The sequence below is a fragment of the Suillus discolor genome (assembly GCF_016758755.1).
Source record: "Suillus discolor strain FC423 chromosome Unknown F5147scaffold_40, whole genome shotgun sequence".
NCBI lineage: Eukaryota > Fungi > Basidiomycota > Agaricomycetes > Boletales > Suillaceae > Suillus > Suillus discolor.
In genome coordinates this window covers 133,823-154,626 of record NW_024541287.1, presented here as the reverse complement: position 1 = coordinate 154,626, position 20,804 = coordinate 133,823, and the positions used below count along the sequence as shown (strand labels likewise).

Genomic DNA, 20,804 nt, shown 5'->3' with positions numbered 1-20,804 from the left:
AAATTTGTGCCTCTTACGAGCCCTTACTTCCCTCTTGTGAACCTTTGATGCCCTCCCACGAGCCTTCGACACCCTCTCGTGAACCTCTGACGACCTCTCATGAACCTCTGACGCCCTCTCGTGGACATCTGACGCCCTCTCGTGAACCTCAAGCTTCTACCTTACACAGAGGGCATTGTGCATCAATCCTTGTTGACCGCTGTCCGGCTTGTTTTGCAGGAGTAATGTATGGCCGACCACTAGATCGAGGAGGTGACATTCATGTTGCTACAGATGGTAACTTTCATCACTGTCACTGGCGCTCAGCTGGTGACTGCCCTCATTTCTATGAACCATCATACTTTCTACCAAAGATGTATGTTGATCAAGTAGGCTCTAGGATAGATAAGAAAAGGAAGCGCTCGGCTACAACACAGACTCCTAGCATCATACCTAATGAGGCCATTGACCAGTGTGAGAGTTCCTATGAAGCTGCTGATGGAAAAAAGCAGAAGGCTGCTATGGACAGTTTCGATGACACTGGTTTGATGGCACTCATTTGCCGCCACGATATCCCCCTATTTTTCGCAAACATCGATACACCTGGTGAGCAGCAGAAGTATGCTGTTGCTTTACTTGAACATCTGTTCTCGCTTCTCCCTACCGACACCACAGTTATTGCTTTGTATGATGTTGGCTGTGTACTATCTCGCTCACTTTCACAGGTATGCTTCACAATAATTGATTAGTATGCTTATGCTTAACATCTTGCAGTATGACATTCTAGACACTTCTATCACTTCACGACTACGCTTTGCAACAACTGCTATGCATGCCTATGGACATGAGTGGGGATGCCAGCTTGTATACAATCCTCGTATGTGCAGAGGACTTGGTTTATCAGACAGAGAAGGCACTGAGTGTTACAGTAACATGGCACGAGTCCCCCGCCAGCAGACAGCCCTCTGCCACCCGCACGGCTATAGACGATAGACGACACCAGAGCCTCACCACCTCTATAGACGACACTAGATGATGATAGATGAGAGATGATAAGCGGCAACTGCCGGCTTAGATAAGCGGTCTGGACCGCACGTGACATGGACATGACGACATAGGTCTAGAAGACCTATTTATGTTATCAAGATAGAAGGCAAGCCTCGTGTTGCCTCATGTACTGATAGAAGGATACCACGTGGATCCTATCTCTGATGGAAGCGTACCGCATGGACGCTATCTACGATAGAAGCCCGCCTCATGGACGCTATCTCTGACTCATGTAGATAAGCATATTAGAACCCAGCTTTAGGCTGAGCTTAGATACGATAGAGTAGCCTTATATAAGGTCGAAGATTACAAGTAGACGTTCCTTACTTTAATCTTACTAGGTACTACCCAGAACTAGTCTAATCAACTAGGTTTTCCCTTGAACTCCTTGTCCCGCTAAAGCCACCTGCTCGACATCGACTCGTACCTTCAGTGACGCCTCTCACTGTCTGTAGACCTCTGCTATCATCTCAGCGTAACCCCTCGTTAACCACCACGAGCTACGTTCGAGTACGCAACCTTTGCTTGTCTGTAAAGGCCGACGACTCTCAGCACTCGGTACCACTGTCGTGGTTGTCGCTGTTAGAACTATCCTAGTCGCACACGACCGCTTGTCGTAACACTGAGCGGCTTTGGTCGCGACTTGTGCGTCTGATTGGTATTCAGCAGGTCATCATCAGGTAAGTACATCATTTCTTCACGTAAGTTTACAAATACATTCTCGCATGTTTCAGCGTCAACGACGTCTGTGGCTTATAGATCGCCAAGCAGCCTCCATCAGAGCTGAGATGCGTGCGGACCTTGGTGATTGGGTCAAGCGACGCATTCAGTGGCATCAAGACTCAATCCAACAGCTGCACAGGACATCCTTACTACCTGTGGTGTCTCCTATTGAAGAGCTACGGTTGTTGTGGGCTCATCAGCAGCGTTCACAACTATCTATTCATGCTCGTAAGTGGTACTTGTTCATTTTTTTGTAGTCGCTGATTGACTTTTTATCAGATGCTCCTGCACGTCTTAAAAAGGAACTGGATACAGTTCTTGCATTGCAGGCTGATATGGCCGCATCAGATCAGGCCCTACAGACCACCCGCACCATGCTTGAAAAGGAGACAGCATCGGATGACACTATGAATGCTTTGGACAGGTCTTGAGAAGGGCCATCAGCGTCTCATGGAGAAGGTTGAAGCACTCTACAGCTTCACTTAACATTCATGACAGGTTTCCTGAGCTTCAAGGTGTCAACCTTGATTTTGTCCGCACCCTTCTAATGGCACGCGACCTGAAGATCAACATACGCAAACGCACGATTGGTAGTTTTTTCGAGTGGGATAAACTGGATAGGGCAGTTGGCGGTGCTCAACAAGCTTTGGGTAAGACCTACCCAAGTCTATCAATTCATCTGAGTCCTTGAACTGATTTCAACATATCAGGTACTAAGCTTCATCAGCAAACTCGTAAAGCAATAGCCAAGAGACAGCCAGCCCTGATGACTGCCATTCGTAAGTTTAACTCTTATTGTGAGCACCTAGAAAGTCTCTACGACCCTTCATGGGGGATACCACTCCCAATGGCTCTTCCAACTAAACTAGTGGATTTGCTGCAACAACCAGACCCTAATGGAGGATGTCTGGATTACACCATCTGCAGGAGACATACCACGCTGGTTAGATGATTCGGATGTGAGAGGTGGAATCCGTGCCCTCCTCAAGCACGATCAATGTCAAGAGGAACAGCAACATCTCAGTATTGAAGCTGAAAACTTGTGCCACTATTTTGGAGATGAGCTCTGTGCTTTAGAACTTGCACTTTCTTCTGATACGAGTTAGTGATTTCAGTGCCTCATTCCAACACATTCTGATGATTTCAATAGATCAACTATTCAGATTCTTACTACAAGCCCACTGAGACCATCTTCTTCAGCTTCAACCACGCTGGGCAAATCCATTTGTCTCTACAGCTCGCTTTTCTAGCCAGTGCCAAGGAAGCTGCAGACCTCGCAAAGACACTTACGCGAGGTGCAACTGGAGCTAACCTTAGTTGGATAAATCATCCTCTCACATTGGAAATTGATTATGAAGAAGACGACATTCCAGACTTTGAAGCAGGGCCATCAGATGTCGACGCACATCAAATTGCATTTGTTGACTTCCTTGAAGAAGATTCTGTTGCTAATGAGGATATAGAAGACATTGCCGAAGTGGGAAAAGCTAGCATTACCATCTGTTGGGTGGTTCCTGAGGTATGTCGTCAATTACTACCTTCTTTGCTTTTTTGAAACCATTGACAGGTACTCCAAGTTGATCAAGTACCTGTGCCTCGCAAGGATCAGAGCATTACTGTGCAACAGCCAGGTGCAACTAGGATATGGGCCTCTCGACATGGCTTTCCTTGACAAATATTCGATCCAAGGGATATCTCCTTCCTCGGTTCCCCTACTGCACGTCTCAATGATGTATGCATCAATGGTTGTGCAATACTACTGCATGATGCACACATGTCCACCCCTGTGGCACAGCACATCGCCATTCTGTCTACTCACAACCTCCCACGTATGTTACAGTAACATGGCATGAGTCCCCTGCCAGTGGACAGCCCTCTGCCACCGCATGGCTATAGACGATACCGGAGTCTCACCAGCTCCATGACGATCATGACGATAGATGATGATAGATGATAAGCGGCAACTGCCGGCTTAGATAAGCGGTCTGGACCTCATATGACAACATATGACAACATAGGTCTAGATGACCTATTTACAGTTATCAAGATAGAAGGCAAGTCTCATGTTGCCTCATGTACTGATAGAAGGGTCCTGCATGGACCCTATCTACGATAGAAGCCCACCTCATGGATGCTATCTCTGACTCATGTAGATAAGCAGATTAGAACCCAGCTTTAGGCTGAGCTTAGATATGAAGAGTAGCCTTATATAAGGTCGAAGATTAAAGTAGACGTTCCTTACTTTAATCTTACTAGGTTTTCCCTTGAACTCCTTGTCCCGCTAAAGCTACCTGCTCGACATTGAATTGTACCTTCAGTGACGCCTCTCACTGTCTGTAAACCTGCTATCATCTCAGCGTAACCCCTCGTTAACCACCACGAGCTACGTTCGAGTACGCAACCTTTGCTTGTCTGTAAAGGCCGATGACTCTCAGCACTCAGTAACACTGTCGTGGTTGTCACTGTTTAGATCATCCTAGTCGCACACGACTGTGTGTCGTAACAACATATCCGATACAATGCACCTGATGACGTCCTCTGGCATCAAACTTCCTGGACACGTTATTGGGAGAAGGAAGTATGGATATTGCCCATTCATCGGCCAGCTCCTGTTGGTCACTGGGTACTCTGTATTATTTACCGATCCTCTAAGGAATTCCATCTATTTGACAGTTTTGCTGAAGAGCGCTGTAAAGAGTAGATTCTATGTGGGCGCTACAAAAGTGTTACCTTAAGACTCAGAGTGCGAGTGAGATGTTCGTCCCAAAGAGACTGCCTATAGAAATGCTCCTTGATATAAAGCAAGGGATATCTTGTTAAGATCGAGGATGAGAGAAAGGAATGTTACCAAGAGCATGCTCAATGTTCTGAGGATGCGTCTGAAGAGGTCCGAAAGTGGTCTGAAGATGGTCCGACGTCAAGAAACGAAGGTCCGAGGTTGCGCGAAGCGTCCGAAGAGCTTCCGATGAACAGCGAAAGTTCCAAGAGAAGTACGACGGTGTGTCGAAGTATAAGACTTGCGAAGTATAACTAAACAAAGCCTATCGAAAGTACTTTGAGACAGCGAGATGCGAAATGGCAGCGGTCAGGCCAAACAATCGTTCCGAATGAACAAAAGGTCGATTGTGCAAAGTACGACTATCCGAAAGTGACTCTACTAACTATGACTCATAGCAGGGAAAGTGAAGTGAAGTGCCAGTAGCTAGCGAGGCAGATTATATCCTACAGTGTGAAAGTTCGGAAACTGCGTAGGCGAAACCAGTAGCGAGATAAGACATCTGAAATGTAATAGGACTCAAGGCGAGCCGCTACAGAGATATGCATGTAATAAGACGCAAGGCGTGTATAACCGACAGGCCGATGACATATGTGCCCCTAGACATAATCAATAACAGATAACCAAGTGAAGAACGCACCAGCAAAGTCAAACGGACATGGATGGGACATGGTATGGAGGATCGGAACTGTATACAAGCCTCGGAAATGGACGGACGACCTTTGGACGACTCGGACGAATGCACGGAACTCTCGGAAGGTAAAATGGAGTGTCAAGGAATGTGAATGTGGAATACCTATGAGTTTGGCAGGATACGAGCCCAACGCCGATCTGAGTGCTACAGCGCCCTTGGCAACTTGATGTCAAGGTGAGGGCTTAGCCGTCATGAAATATGGGGGAATGCTAACACCATTCACATAGGCCATTATGACACTTGTGTCTCGTCTACTAACTATTGCTCGTCAACACCACCCTGCGGTACAACTTGATCTTCAAGGATGGCATGCTCGTTCACTTATGGTAAGTTGATTATCATGAAGTCTGAGCCCTCGCTAACTACATTCTCTAGCTCAAACCTCTTCAGACGAATGGTTATGACTGCGGAGTTTGGGTACTAGCTGGAATTATGGCAGTCTTACGAGGTTTTCATCTTACAGGCTTGTGTGAGGATGGTATGGAGAGCTTCCGCCATTTACTATATCGCCGCAGTTATCGAACTCAATAGAATGTAGATTGCCATAGTTCCATAAACATAGATAAAATGAATCGAAGAATTAAATTAAAAAGATAGAGATCTGTATTGCTCTAGTACCGGAACAATGCTTCTACGGACAAAGCATACTGATCAAAGGAATAGACAAGAGGCCACAGAGGGCCAGTTAATCATGCCAGGTGCAGGATGCCCCACATCGGCACCTGGTGCAGGATAAATCAGCCTTCGATGAGTCTCCAGGGTCAAACAGAGATGATACATACAAGAGGCCAGAGGGCTGGTTAATCATGCCAGGTGCAGAACGCCCCACATTGGCACCTGGTGCAAGATGAATTAGCCTTCGATGAGTCTCCAGGGTCAAACGGAGATGGTACATACAAGAGGCCACAGAGGGCTGGTTAATCATGCCAGGTGCAGGACGCCCCACATCGGCACCTGGTGCAAGATGGATCAGCCTTCGATGAGTCTCCAGGGTCAAATGGAGATGGTGCATACCAATAACCATGAATGAGGCACTTGTGAGCTTTTCCAATGCACCTTACCTTGGTCCTTGGCAGCAAATTGATGCCTCAAAGTTTGGCACTGATTGTGCAAAATGAGTCAATGGTGTACAGCGGGACAAAAATGACATAACTCATGACACTGTGTTGGGAGGACCATGCCCTACGTTTGTTTGTTCATGTAAGACCTGAAGTGGATATGTGGTTGCTTCAAATGATTGGAATAGATAGAGTCTGGACCAAACGACCGAGGTCACAAGTGTGACACATCACACTCCTGATTTTTCCGAGTCTGCACTCAACTCATGCCACTCTCATGCCACTCATCAATATTAATATCAATCTCAATGATGCCTTCTGAATCTACTTGAAAATCCAATATCCATGCACAGTGTGCAGTTTCAATGTCACTCTTGTCACAGCAGACCTCGCAGGAGGCTATGAAAAACTTGCCGAGCCTCCAGAAATAGGCACCATGAAAACTGGCAACCCTCTTGAGACTCCCTAGTAACACTATATGCTTACTATGTCCGGTAAGTATTGGGCGCTGACTTGGACACTGTGCTTCTTCGAAGTTCCAAACTTTGAGCTTCTTTTCAAACTTACTATGATCGTCTTTTCTCCAGAGTTTTCTCCAGAGTTTTCTTTGCCCCATAGTTACATTATCGATTGATTGCTATCTACAGGCTAGAGCTGGCACTTTCGTACATACCTCTTACATTGCCTCCAGCGAAATGGCCGCAACCACCGGTACAACAAGACCATTGCACTTCGTTGATGCTGCCACACTCACAGACTCGCAATCGTTTCTAGTCACTCGTATTGTAAGTACTGGTGGTTGTATGTTCAGACTTTGCTGACCTGCTTCTAGTTGGTGGATGCGGCTGTGTCAACAGAGGACACTGAAGTCACTGAAGGCTCCCGAGTTAGTGAGGAATGGAGGAGGCTTGATGGGATACCTTGTATTATGGGTGGGCTAAGGGCGCTCGTTGGTAAGATTAATCATCACACATTCATACTGATCTTGACATGATTTCAGCATCACTTGGCAGGACCCTGCATGGGCGCACCACTGCTGACTTCCCCTAGAAAACACTCCCCAAAGAATTAGCTCGCCTTGGGTATGTCCTTGTTAATTACCCTAAAGAGACTTTGATGCCCGGCGAGCTGCGACCAACTCTCTCTCGAAGCAAAGGCATCCATGACCTGACCCAACAACATCGTGTCAATCTCGTCAATTGTCTCAAGGCAGGCACCCTCACCATCCGAAGCAGTTATGAGTGATGCTGCCCATACACGGCTCACCACCTCCAAAGACCCTGTTGTCATTGGGGACACCCCCTTGGCTCACTCCACGCACTCCCGTGGGCGATGTGTTTTCACTGATGGCCGCATTGACCAAAAAGGTCTTCCCCATTCGTCATGTCCCTTCTTCTTCACCCGCCTCTTCTATCCAAGATCAGCCTCACTTACCCACCTCTTCTCGTCGTGCCCAAGTCATTGTGGAAATCACGTGGCCGCCACCTCGGCCAGCTTCTCGAGCACTCCGCAAACCATCTACTACCTCTGCAAGAGATCTTATCCCAGCCATCACTTCCATCCAGGGAGAATCCAGCTCTGAAGATGTTAGTACTGATGATGAAGATGATTATGAGGACAAGGATTCCCAAGTTAGTGAGACTGTTGTTCGTCCTGCGAAACACCTTAGACGTCGGTAATACTAAACGTAAATAGTATATGTATGTAGCTCAAGAAAATCAGTGCTTGAGCTTCTGACCTAATTTTGTCCTCCCATTGACACAAAGTAAAGTTTCAGCATCATTATTTTCTCAATGCAATATTTAGTAACGAAAGTTCTTTCATTCAGAGCTCTCTGGAGCCTCTAAGAGGCCCACATTTCGCCCTCTACACCCTCCTCACCACTCTTGGGCCCTCATAATGTCTTGTACGTTGATTTTTGCTTGTGTATTTTTGCCCGTTGTCAACGTGATCTTTAGTAATCAATTTACTCTCATTCTGAGCCCTCGCTGAAGCCTCCAAAAGGCCTACAATTCGCCCTCTACACCCTCCTCAGCCAATACTCTTGGATCTTTGTAATATCCTGTACATTTATTTGTACTTCTATATTTCTGCCTGTTGCCAACGTGATGTTTAGTAATCAATTCTGAGTCCTCTCTGGAGGCTCCAAAAGGCCTAGAATTCGCCCTCTACACCCTCCTCAGCTACCACTCTCGAACCATTGTGATGTCTCATACATTGATTTTCGCTTCTGCCCATTGTTCTAACTTGTTTGGTCTGAATAAAATTAAAATCAGGCCACTCATAAGTATCAGGCTTCATGCGGGTGCTTCATGCCCTGTTTTTTTTTCACCCACCTTCCGTATTCCCAGTCACTTACCTAGTGTTTTGTGCATCCATTCAAAATTTTGCCCTCTCAACCAGGTAAGCAATGCCCTCTCAGTTCTCATTTGCACGAGGCCTATACTTACGATGCACTTGAATATCAGTCTAACTTGTGTTACTTGTGTTAGTAATACGTTCTTGTGTACTATTGGTGAGCAACAACTTCATGGTCATGTTGACCTCAGCTTATGTGCATCTACTTTTCGTAGATCACCTACTCATTTGGATCAGCAAGTCAGGTAAGTGTTTTCTTCATTACGTGTCATTTTTTCTGATCTTGTGCGAAGGCCATGATGCTTAATCTATCAGATTACTACTCTGACCCTCCCGACAATCAGGTGTCCTCACCTCCCCCATACCTTCCTGCATCATTGCCTGCTACTATGGGTTCTGGATATACGCAGGAAGAATATGCGCAGGAAGAATATCTTCGGGAACAGTTTGGAGGTGGTCGATATAGGGATACACCAACAGAACTCACTCCACCAAGACTGCATAGCACCATCAAGCCAACATCACGGGATGTTGGTATTGCAAGGGATGCTGCTATTTGACGTCAAGCAGCTTGCGCTCCCAGTGACCAGCCCGCTAATGGCTTCGTTGCTAGTAAGTCTTCATCAAAAACTTTTCTGCCGTACTTCTGACCTTACTTTTGCTACTAGATTCCATTCACTCTGCTGAAAATAGCCGTCACAATACTCCTTTGGTTGAGGACGCACCTGTGCAGTGTTCTGTGCAGGTGCAAGATCTATTTGCCAACACTTTGGCACCCACTGGCCAGCAGCCGGCTATGCCTCAAAATACAGATGTTTTCCACCAGCAGCCCCAGTATAGCGCTCCAAATTCAGACTCCATGGCTCCATACAACCTCACGATACCGTCCAGAGCCCGGCCTTTGTGGTCTGTGCCGTCACCTCTGATGCAACACAAGGCTCCCAGCACCTCTCCCAGCCCTCTGGCTTCCTATTCTCAGTTACCAACATTGCCTCTTCTCATGCCTGCACTTGCAGGTCCAAGCTCTCAGGGAGGTCTGCAACCTCAAGTGAAAAATGCTGTGAATATGTGTGGGCCGGATGGGCCCTGGAATTTTTCGTCCATAGCGCCAGTCAACTCCTTGCCAGCTCAAGGAGCTGTGCCAAGAACACATATCATCCCGCCAACTCCCATCAAGCCTGCAGAACTTTTGGCTCCGTCTGCTGCCAGTGGGTCAGGTCAGCATGCAGTCACGTTCAGTACATCAACCGCTGGAGGATCTCATATCGAGTCTGATTTCACGATGGACGATGATGGTGCACCTGTTGGTGGTCGACGTTCAGCAGAGACAAACTCCACACTTGATGAGGGTTTTGCTGTATTGGATACCATCGTCATTAACACTGCAAAAAATACAAACATGCCTTCCTACCAGATAATCAATCTGTGGATGAAGAGTTGAGGTCGAGCGATCAACTCTACCAACTACTGGAACCTTTATGCGGGGTACTTCAAGGACCGCATGCGCCAGGAACTTGCAAGGCTTGGTGAAGATGCTCCTCCCCAGGATGGTTCGATGACACCTAGTAAGTGGTCCATTTATTCTATGCGCTGTTTGCTCAATGCTGATCATTGATTTGATAGGTGCCGGTGTTCGTCGTCGGTGCTACGAGCTCTTCAAGAAAACCTACCCCGATTCTTATCAGGACATCCTCAATACCTACGAGGAACTCAACATGCTGTCTGATGCTCCTCAAACAATTGCACAGCACACGCAAACATTCCAGAAGCTCTACAGGAGGGTAGGAAGTATTGTGAGTGATCTCATTCTGATTTCATAATATTTTCTTGACGAGCTGGATGTTCTATTTGCAGCTTGATGGAGCTGCGGCCAGGCAAGGTTTTGAGGCCGCTCTCGTTATGTGTGGTAATATTGTCAATGAAGACTCATCACTCGGCCATGTTCACATGACACCCAGTGCTGGTGGCGTAAGTGTTGCCCACCTCGAAATCTTCTCATATTTATTAATACCCTCCGTAGTTCTTTGAGAAGCGCTGCCGAGCCAGTAATGATGCCATCATTGGGCATATGAAAGCCCATGTATACAACACCACCTCGCTTGCTGCCGTGGAACAGGCCTTCAAGGCCACCAAAGGCGATCGAGAGCAGGCACCAATAGAGGTCTTGGATGTGAGCTCATCTGAGGCAGGTGAAGAGAAAGATGCATTGAAGTCGCTCAAGGCTGGGCTAATCAAACAAGTTGGTTCATAGCACGTCACGTCTCACAGTGAGAGTCTGACATTTTTTTCTTCAGCGGACCTTGGTGGCAAGTTCGCAGATAGACCCTTCCCGTGGATCTTGATGGCCAGTTCACTCGCAAATGATCATCTACGCATCAAGGGGTATCCCGCGCACTTGAGTTTGATGCTGGGAGAGTCTCACAATACTAATTCATGAAGTAAAGGTGTTGCAGGACTTACACAACGCGAGGTCAATGTGCTTGCTCATGCATTGAAGGCGAAGACAATGCGTGTTGTCAAAGTAACAAATGCTACCAAAGGTATGTGCCAATATTTTTGTGGGATTGCTTTAGCTCATAACGACTTGACAGCTGCTATCATAGCCTCCAAAGAGCCTGTCATCATTGGCGAGGCACCTCCTGTAGGCTCTCCCTTTCCAAACGCGAGGCGGATGTTTGTCAACGGAACTTTTGATTATAATGGCCCTCCACACCTTCAATCCAGCTCTGCCGCAACCAGGAAGAAGAAGCCAAAGGTCACCTCATCATCTCGCACCCAGGATAATGATGGAGATGTCGCATCCATGGACTCCACGACTACCATACGTCCCAAATCCAATTTACGTCTCGAAGTAGTTGTACCTCCATCATGTCCCTTCAAGCTTGCGAAGTGCCCCCCTACCAAACCAGTGCCAACTCCAATACAGGTCTTATCCAGTCCAGATGGTGTCAACGAGCCTGGTGCTGACCATCCCCTCGACATTTCTGATGGCGAATCCCCCAGCGAGGACGATGCGGACCACAATGATTCATCACGCTCACACAAGCGGAAGTTGCAGGCTAAAGGTGGTATACGAGCTATGAAGAAACATGTACAATCAATCGAGTTAGAGGAGAAGACAGTTGTTGAGAAGAAACCAAGTGTAAAGGCTGCAGGCAAGGTTCGTGCCAAGGGGGGCGCTTGTATCCTCTCATTGTAGAATCCTCAGGGGACGAACAGCAACCATCTCCTGGAGCCATGCACCCTGAGACCTCCGAGGCTGTTGATCGTCCGCCCTCTACACAAGTCACGGAAGCACCTATTCTTTCAGTGGTGCCGTCTTCCCCACTCAAATCAGATCATCATGTGGGTCCTACAGAAGATAATGGGCAGTCTGTCCATGTCCCAGACGTCCCTCTTCCGCTACCTCAAAATCCATCATGCGCACCAAAGTTGGAGGACACTCATCTCAGTCCCTCCCTTTCTGGCCATGATGCACCAGACCCTCATGATCGTGATCCTAATAGCACTCACATGAGCCCCATGACAATCAGTATCCTCCCAATCATGGTCACTCCAGGGAGCCTCATCATGTGAGTGACTTCTGCGACCTCCCACTCAATAATGCCCATGACCTGCGCCCTCATCGAGACAACTCTCCTGCACTGCGTGATGACTGTCGCTACCCCAGTGATGAGCAACATGGTGGGTACATGTACCACGAGGAGGCAGACCGGCAGGCATATGCCAGATGACCACGACTCGGAGGTGACTACCCTTATCCAAGGGAGTATTCATATTATGGCGACCGTGGTGAAACATACCCACCAGGATATGCATATCCTGCTCACCACAAGAGCACAGGCTATCATGATGCCACCGGGTATAGGCTACCGTACTATCATGAGGCTCGATACCCAGATCGTGAGCTTCTTGATGATCGCGTGCGTGGACCTCCCCTGCCAGACATGCGTGGAGAATACTTGTATCCAAGCGGTCGCGAGGGTCATGCTGGCTATGAGCGCACATATCAACGTCAGCCTCCTCGAGCAAATGAAACTTGAGGAAGTCGGAGTCCCATTACCAATGTGCCACTCACCCTGCCTGCGGCAGAGCAGGAAAAGCATGAAGGAGCAACCATGCCAAGGTAAATGCGAGGTGTCTCTCATGCTAGTATGAAATTTTTTGCTTCTCTAATACTGTTTGGGCCTGGTCTTCCCCTTGTACCATAAGTCACTACTCGCCTTCCTGCCTATCATGGATGATCCATCTGTGTTGCTACATCTTGTTTGTGCTACTGTGCACCCTCTTTTATCTCCAATGGACCCTCTCGTACCTTGCGTCCTCTCATACGAGCCCATTCAGTCACATAGTCTGTAAAATACAGGCAGCCGAGGTTGAAAATATGCCGTTCCACACAGGCCAGCAGATGTCGGCCGATTGAATGTGTGTGCCCGAGTCAAACATTCGGCCGACCGACTAATTGATGTACCATTGGAACAGCTGGGCCTATACACGCTGTTGCTTAATATTGACATATTGGCTGGTCACCAAGAAACAAAGATGGTTGATTGTGACGCTCTCAACCCGGCCCATGTAGACAATAGTGACTGTGTGTACCGGTCGGCCGATGCAAATAATGGGTATGACGGTATCATGCAGGCTGATGCAGAGTATATCTCTTGTGCTTGTCAGTCAGCCCATCTAAAATATATTGCTCATGCTTATCAGACGGCCCATGCGATGAGAATGAATTCACGATGGTCTCCGGTCGGCTGATAGGAACAATTGTCTGGTATACTCAGGTGGGCCATTGGAACCTATCTTATCCGGTCAGCCGATGGAAACATATTCCCGATGCCATCAGGTCGGCCAATATACAGGAATGTCTGATACAATTGTGTGAGCCCCTGACACGGACACCATCATGTGGGCCGGTGGAAAGAATTCCCGATGCCATCAGGTCGGCCAATATAAAGGAATGCCTGATACAATAGGGTGGGCCGACGAAACCAATACTATCCGGTCGGCCGATAGAAAGACGTTCCCGATGTCATCAGGTCGGCCAACATGAGGAAATGGCCGAGGCAATCGGATGAGCCGATGAAACAGATCCTATCCGGTCGGCCGATAGAAAGACGTTCCTGATGCCATCAGGTTGGCCAATATGAGGGAATGGCCGATGTAATTGGGTGAGCCGATGAAATAGAGACTATCCGGTCAGCCGATAGAAAGACGTTCCTGATGCCATCAGGTCGGCCAATATGAGGGAATGGCCGATGTAATCAGGTGAGCTGATAAAATAGAGACTATCTGGTCGGCCGATAGAAACACATTCCCGATGCCATTGGGTCGGCCAATACGAGGGAAAGTCCAATGCAATCGGGTGAGCTGATGAAACAGATACTATCTGGCCGGCCGATAGAAAGACGTTCCCGATGCCATCAGGTCAGCCAATATGAGGGAATGTCCAAGGCAATCAGATGAGCTGATGAAACAGATCCTATCCGGTTGGCCAATAGAAACATTTGCCTGATAATATCAGGTGGGCTGCTGAAACTGATGCAATCTGGCCGGCCGATGAAAATAAATCCTCTATGCCATCAGGTGAGCCGATACAAATGGATGCCTGATAAAATTGTCTGGGACAATGAGGAGAACGCTCGGGTTCTATCAGGTGGGCCAGTGTGGAACAGGTCTCCTGTGCACATCGGTCGGCAGATTTCAGCACCATCACTCGGTCTCCAGCTTTGAGGATTCAACAACATTGATTCAAATGACCAATTGTGATGACTATGTACTAAGTTAAATGTAACTGTAATGTACCATTATATGGAATCACACATTTGTCTAGGCTGAAACTGAGACATCCCAATCTACATTCATGTAACTCGCATACTGTGGCCGAGGTGTCCCCACAAAATTGTGAAGGCTATCGCGCATGAACCATGTCCACACAATGCGATCACCAGTGAATGTGACCCCATGCCTCACGATCAGTCCAGAGCATGCAACCATGGCGCCAGAGTTGTATCGTAACTGTATACCAAGGTTGGATAAGGTCATGAGCCCATCATAATAATGGCCGACACTGGTCATTACGTCGAACCCCTCTGGAGTAGATCGCGGATCTCTGTGAAGAGGGCACTGCCGGTTACAAATGACAGCTGTGCAGTTGAGCACCAAGGCCCAAAGTTGCAAACGAGTATAAATCTCATCGAGGCCATTGTCCATAGCCCATCGGGCGAGTTTTATCTGGGTTTTAACCGAGGCCCAATATAACTCTGGATGCATCACCCGCAGAGCCGCAGAGGCCAGGAGCGCCGAGCACTGCATGGATGTTATAACAATATGAGCTCCTTCCCCCTTGAGCGTACCTGACACCTCGGGTGCGAACGCACCAGGTGGGAGGAAAACCATATGGCTGGAACAGTTGGAGTGAGCAGACATTACAGTGAAAAAAGCAGGCCTGACCTCTTGGCCTTGCTGGAACCAGCAAGGAGCCATGTTGATGCATCCTGGAGTCAGCGGGCCCCGGTCGCTCTTATGAAAATACCCAGCGTATGTTCGCCAATGGGTCTCTTCTCCACTGGTCATGCTTGTCTTGAGGAGATAACCCATGCCGATGGTGGCTTCTTCCATCTCGGCCTGTTGTGTCAGTGTGAATGTTGGCCGATACACAACAATACATGGGCTTACTTGTATCCAGAGGCTAATAGCCTCTGGTAGGTACCACAGGATAATATGGCCGCCAGAATCCACGAGAACCGAGGGCGTGTCAAGCAACTGTTGAGAACTATGAGGAAACTTTTTGGACAGAGCCTCCTCATGTTTTGTGATCTGGCCGGTAGAGTGTTTGTTAAGGGCCTCGTTGTAATGAATCATATCAAGATCAAGGTGAACTGTGGTGCATCAGCAAACCACTGACTATATTCAGGAATGACTTACTTGGATGTAAATATGCATCGGCAAGAACTCGGGCCAACTGCTGACATGCAAGCATTGTTGGCACATCCAATGTGAGCGGAGGCAAGACCGACTGTTGCCGGCGACCGACATGGAAAGCAAACAGCTGGTGCACAAAGTCACCAGCGATGCATGTGGTATGTAAAGCCCAGTCAGTCGGAATTGGAGTCATCTGCATGTGCAGAACAACTGGCATAATTGATTGTTAGCTTATATGGGACAGGACCGAGATTCATTGAGTAATACTATATACATTTGGAGCATGAACGTAAACTCGGCGATACTACCGATGTCTATTTAGTCATTATGTACACACTGCCGGTAATGACTGGTCAGATCAACGATAGACAAGCACAATTGATGTGAAGTCAATCCTTGCCAGGCAATTGCCTACCAGAATTTAAGAGCTCTTCCTCCAGCTCGGTAATCAGTCCCTCAAGTTGAGACATGGTGGACGTGGCTGCAGCGGCGATCTCGGCCTTCTGCTCGAGCAAAGAAGCCATTGATTTGCCGAGATGTTGAAGGTGGGCTCTTGCAGCCACAATTTGGTTGAAGAGAGCTTCACCGTCCACTTGACTGGTGACCGCAGGACCCAGCGCAAGGATGGCTCCCATTGGCTAAGAATTAACATAAGAGTAAGTCCATCATAAAGCAGAAAGAAAGAGAGAGAGAGGAAATGACTGACCAGTTGTTCAAAGTGGTCTTGGGTCATCTCCATGACCTCTTGGAAATTCAAGACCGGCAGCTCAAAACTCAAGCGGTCAAAGCGATCCTTCCACCAATCATAGGGATAGTTAGGAACAACTCGGTAGTGGGACGTCAATCCAGGGCGATGCGGAGAGCAGTGAAGAAAGAATTCATCATGCAATTCCTCGGCAGTGATGGTTCCAGTTTGGAATCGGGTAAATCTGCCGACGATGCTGCGCAAAAGGTCGGGCATGGTTGGGTGGATGTTGAGAACCACTGATATGTTGATATATGGAAATACAAAACGCTGATTTAGGCATCAGCTACAAGATCACAATGGCCGGCCGACCAGCCGACCGATGAGGTACTTACATCTGCCTCCCACTGAAGGTGCCGACTGAAGGTGGCCTTGTAATCCGGCGTCCAAGGGATGTGGTTTCGGTCGCAAGCCAGCCAGATGGTGGCGAATCGAGACGTGGCAAACTCTAGAACATTGGCAGCATCCCAAGGAGTAAAGTCACTCAGTTCATACGTATGCAATGTTAAGGAGTTGGACATGATGGTGGTAGTTTACATCAACACAGAAAAAAGTTTCATGGGGATCAGCATTGTACTGATGACTAATCTAGCGGCCGCATGTGGACCCCTGTCACTCTGCAACCTCAGCCACCCCTTTTGTTCTGTCAAAGCTGTCTTCTGCATGCTGTGAGAGTTGGAGATACATTTGAGCCTGGCGGGCTGCATAGCAGCGGTGCCCAATGATTTCCTTTGCATCGGCCTCCTGCATTCGGCAGACCCATTCTTGAGATTTATGCATCAAGAATGCCACGGTCCATGTCATTTCTCGACCGACCAGCAGCAGCTCCTCTTCCCAACGATTGCACAGTGCCAAAGTCCTGAGCCAATGGACACGGTAAACTATTTTGCAAGTAAATTACTACAATATAGGAAGAGGTAGGTCGGCGAAATACATACATTCATTCATCCAGTCATTGCTGGTAGAATCCCCCTCGATGTCAATGGACCAAAACCAGGCTAATGTGCTATTCCTTTGACTGCGGGCATTTGGGTCTGCCACCACGGTAGTGGCCTTGAGGTCGGCCTTCTCCAATCGCCGATACTTCATCAATAAGTCATCGGCACCGAGATTGATGAGCTGCTTCCGGCATTTTGCATAGATCTGTGTGTTGAGGTTAAGAACTCTGTCAACTGAGTGCACACGAGCCCATGCTCTGGTCGACCGTGCTTGTGACTTCGCCGACCGAATCGTGGTGCGAAAGAGAACGGCCTTGTCGGCCAAGTTGACCCTCACTGTTACAGGCATCTGTAACACCTACTGGAGCCCCAGCTCTGCCTACGCCAGCCCCCGCTCTACTAGACTCCCCGCGCGGCGGTGCGCCGCCCGCACCTAGAAAGACAGCGGTCTGGACTGCTGTGACCCCGCCCCTGGTGCTATGACCCCGCCCCTGGCCTAGACGGCCTTGTACCTGATCCATGGAGGCTGTGCGCCTCATGGTCACCCTAGATCAGCGCATGCATACCGCATGTCGCTTCATGAAGATCCGGAGCGCTCTTGGCGCTTCCTGTACCTATGCACAGCTGCCCTTGGCGCAGCATGCTTGATCAGAGGTTAAGCCTCATGTACTTATCTGAACCTCATGTCTTGTTATCATAGATCATAGATATACTATTGATTACAGACTGAGCTAGAATACTTGTAGTACTTCCCTATAAGTAGACAGGATTATTGTACTTAGACTTTACTTTAATCTACTAGGTTCATCCCAGAACTTGCTCATCTAAGCCTTACCAGCTTCCTTGTGTGAGACCGCACTTCTAAGTCGCTCCCATACGACTTAGCACGTATCCGCTAGCCCTGTATCTCGACGAGCGCCGTCTTACCGAGATCACCGGAGGAACCCTTGACGTTCCATCAAGCCAAGAACCACCCTCAGCTTCAGTAGACTCACTCGAGTCGTCGCTGAGAAGACCTATCCTAGTTCGCACACGTCGACCGATGGTCGACGTAACACTCACAGCATGCAATGCATCGTTTGCTTGGCCCTCTCTTAAGGATATTTCTTGTAGCACAAGGTCGGCGACGCCCCACTCGGCGCACCTTTCGATGCCGATGTTCGACGGTAATGGAATCACTACGGTCTCGGGATTGAACTCCACCGGTATATCACGTTGGTCTTCATCATCTGACCGATCGGCAGCCTCCAATGATGATCCGATGGAATCCAATTCTGTTGCGTCCAACATAACTGTCATACCGTCCAAATGGTCCCAGCTGTTGAATTCATTGCCAAGAAATGTCGGTGTGACCCTCACAAATTCATCCAGTTGACCTTGCAATCTGTCACGACGCCGGGCAATGGCCAGCTTCTGATTGTCGGTCGGCCGTTTTCCCATCTTTTTGACATTGATCAGGAGGGCTACTTGCACTTCCTCCAGCGTCATTCCACAGGCCAGCCAAGTTGCAGCACCCCGGTGAATCTCACCGGCGGGCCATTGCGCCTGACGGTTCAGTAGGTGCAACTTTTGCTGTTTTCTTGTTGGTGCTGTGCCACAAGCATATCAGCATATTCAATATACAAGAGTCCCATTGCGACAGACCTTTTGTCAACTGAACTTCATATATATCCATGGAGCTGGGATTATGAAGTCGGTCATCCTCAGCAGCAGTGGCCTCTGCTTCCCATTTGACAAGGGTGTCATCTTCGGCGGTCTCACTCAACCGGTCAAATGCATGTCAGCTGTCTTGGACTCCTTGCACTGCCTCCTTAAATTTTCGGCAAAGGAATTTGCCTAAATGCATTTGAATTTGCTAGCTGGATAACATGATATTGCTCACTAATGTGTATCATCTTTATAAAATTGCAATCATTCATCTGAAAGTCCAAACACTCCTTTCGGTGAGGGGTGGACATCCCTCTTGCTGACGGTGATATGATGTTCAAGGGCGCCCACAGGGTCTCCATGATTTCGCCGTCGATTCTGGTGGCACCTGTTATGAAATTGGATGCATACCGCACATAGCATTTGTCTTGATGGCCGTGGACATGCCAGAGCCCGATGCCAGGAATAATCTCCATGCCCCATGGAAGGTCAAGATAGGGCGAGTCCTCAATCCGCTTGCTCAGATGCTTGTTGTATTGACAATTAATGTCATAGAATGTCAATGCCCAATCAATACCATCGGTGTTGTACCCCAGAGCTTGACACAGCGCATAATCCATGTTCATTTGCCTGTGACCGGCCGACTCATCAGTTCAACGTGGCTGATTTAGCAGTTGGAACGGCGAACCTTTCCCCCTTCTGGAAGTCCACCATTGAATGAGGGACAAAACACCCATGTCTCGCGCAAGCACACCCTCCTATCCCTGTGGCTTCCAGCCGGTGGCAGGAAGCATTTGCTTGGTTGACCACTCGGTGGTTATTACAGTCTGACCTTTGCACAATGTCCTGCACCTGGGATAGATGCATTTTGTATCGGGCATCGCTGACCATGAAGCCCAAGCCGTCAGTCAATGCCACTTCATTGGTTGGATTGGTGGGATGTAAATGCTCGGCCTTGAAATTGCCATCCATGACCAAAGATCTCAAATACAGCCATGCAGGGTCGGATCTGTTTCTGTCTGACATACTGAGGTTTACACTGGGCTGAGGACATGCAGGACAGAAGAGTGCAAGCTCCCCTGCCTTCAGCTTTCGCTTCTCATGGCCAAACCCATGCCACTTGAGCTGCTTCACTTGTCTCCACTGCCTGCCGACCCTCATCAATTCTCTGTACCGGTCCTTTCGGCTATTGTGAGCAATGCAATGCAGGAAATCCACATCACTCACTGGAACCAGATGAGGGAACACGCTTGATGTGATTCTCCTTAATTTACTGTAGTAGTTCATTGCCGATGTCCTGCATTCCAGGTTGTCCAGCAGGAAGTCGTCCAACACTGCAAATGTAAATGCTGTCTTCGGTGAAGTAAAAGATGCAGGGAAGAGACAACCATACTGCAGTCCCATGTTGAGGACTGGGAGAAGGCAAGTGGAACTGAGCGACAACAGATCTTTAAAGCAGCCGCAAGAGAGGCAAAACTTTTCGCTCCAAAGATGGACAAAGAGCTCTTGAAGCAACGAAAAGAGGTAAGCTTTTCGGCTTTGATCTCGGTCATGCTGCATTACAGTCATCATGCACACAGAGATACAGGCAGTGGTTCTACAATCACAAGAAACCCAAGGTTAATGCCAAAGTGCCGATGAAGCTGCAAAAGAAATGGATGGCCCGCCAAGTCATCGAAGAGGAGCGGAAGGCCGACATTCTTCAGCAAATACACGAAGAAATCGAGGAGGAGACTGGGCAGAAGCCTGAGCAGAAAGAAGTCCTCAGAAGATATCAACCTACCATGACGGCAATCATGAAAGGGCTCAACGATGATGAGTTGGAGGAAGCCCGGGCAAAGGCCGACCAGTGGACAAATCAAGCGCCTGACCCTGTAGTCCAGGCCAAGACAGCTAAGAAGAAGGGCGAAAAAAT

General features: G+C 48.4%; 7 protein-coding genes across 7 annotated transcripts; 4 read left to right on the top strand and 3 right to left on the bottom strand.

Annotated features, from left to right (window-relative positions):
- Positions 1–161: 161 nt before the first annotated feature.
- On the top strand, positions 162–1,695 carry F5147DRAFT_551385 (uncharacterized protein; the record flags this gene model as incomplete). Its single annotated transcript, XM_041430411.1, has 3 exons — positions 162–704; positions 754–921; positions 1,654–1,695. Coding segments are annotated over 3 exons (753 nt in total), but the record flags the coding sequence as incomplete, so codon positions are not given.
- A 601-nt stretch (positions 1,696–2,296) lies between these two features.
- Positions 2,297–4,450, top strand: F5147DRAFT_746521 (uncharacterized protein; the record flags this gene model as incomplete). The annotated part of the gene is made up of 7 exons (XM_041439857.1): positions 2,297–2,399; positions 2,460–2,617; positions 2,640–2,850; positions 3,000–3,268; positions 3,336–3,340; positions 3,439–3,578; positions 4,329–4,450. The coding sequence occupies 7 exons, from the start codon at positions 2,297–2,299 to the stop codon at positions 4,448–4,450; spliced, it is 1,008 nt and encodes a 335-aa protein (XP_041290982.1).
- A 3,071-nt stretch (positions 4,451–7,521) lies between these two features.
- On the top strand, positions 7,522–10,076 carry F5147DRAFT_775504 (uncharacterized protein; the record flags this gene model as incomplete). Its single annotated transcript, XM_041441738.1, has 5 exons — positions 7,522–7,908; positions 8,851–8,880; positions 8,929–9,169; positions 9,206–9,247; positions 9,304–10,076. The coding sequence occupies 5 exons, from the start codon at positions 7,522–7,524 to the stop codon at positions 10,074–10,076; spliced, it is 1,473 nt and encodes a 490-aa protein (XP_041290981.1).
- Positions 10,077–10,251: 175 nt separating this feature from the next.
- F5147DRAFT_545195 (uncharacterized protein) lies at positions 10,252–10,766 on the top strand (the record flags this gene model as incomplete). The annotated part of the gene is made up of 3 exons (XM_041430311.1): positions 10,252–10,428; positions 10,490–10,603; positions 10,656–10,766. Coding segments are annotated over 3 exons (402 nt in total), but the record flags the coding sequence as incomplete, so codon positions are not given.
- Positions 10,767–14,464: 3,698 nt separating this feature from the next.
- Positions 14,465–14,950, bottom strand: F5147DRAFT_579860 (uncharacterized protein; the record flags this gene model as incomplete). The annotated part of the gene is made up of 1 exon (XM_041431508.1): positions 14,465–14,950. One exon carries the CDS (start codon positions 14,948–14,950, stop codon positions 14,465–14,467), a length of 486 nt encoding a protein of 161 aa, XP_041290979.1.
- Positions 14,951–16,916: 1,966 nt separating this feature from the next.
- Positions 16,917–17,591, bottom strand: F5147DRAFT_775501 (uncharacterized protein; the record flags this gene model as incomplete). Its single annotated transcript, XM_041441737.1, has 2 exons — positions 16,917–17,185; positions 17,243–17,591. 2 exons carry the CDS (start codon positions 17,589–17,591, stop codon positions 16,917–16,919), a joined length of 618 nt encoding a protein of 205 aa, XP_041290978.1.
- Positions 17,592–19,053: 1,462 nt separating this feature from the next.
- F5147DRAFT_579780 (uncharacterized protein) lies at positions 19,054–20,293 on the bottom strand (the record flags this gene model as incomplete). The annotated part of the gene is made up of 3 exons (XM_041431502.1): positions 19,054–19,519; positions 19,578–20,068; positions 20,117–20,293. 3 exons carry the CDS (start codon positions 20,291–20,293, stop codon positions 19,054–19,056), a joined length of 1,134 nt encoding a protein of 377 aa, XP_041290977.1.
- Positions 20,294–20,804: the final 511 nt, after the last annotated feature.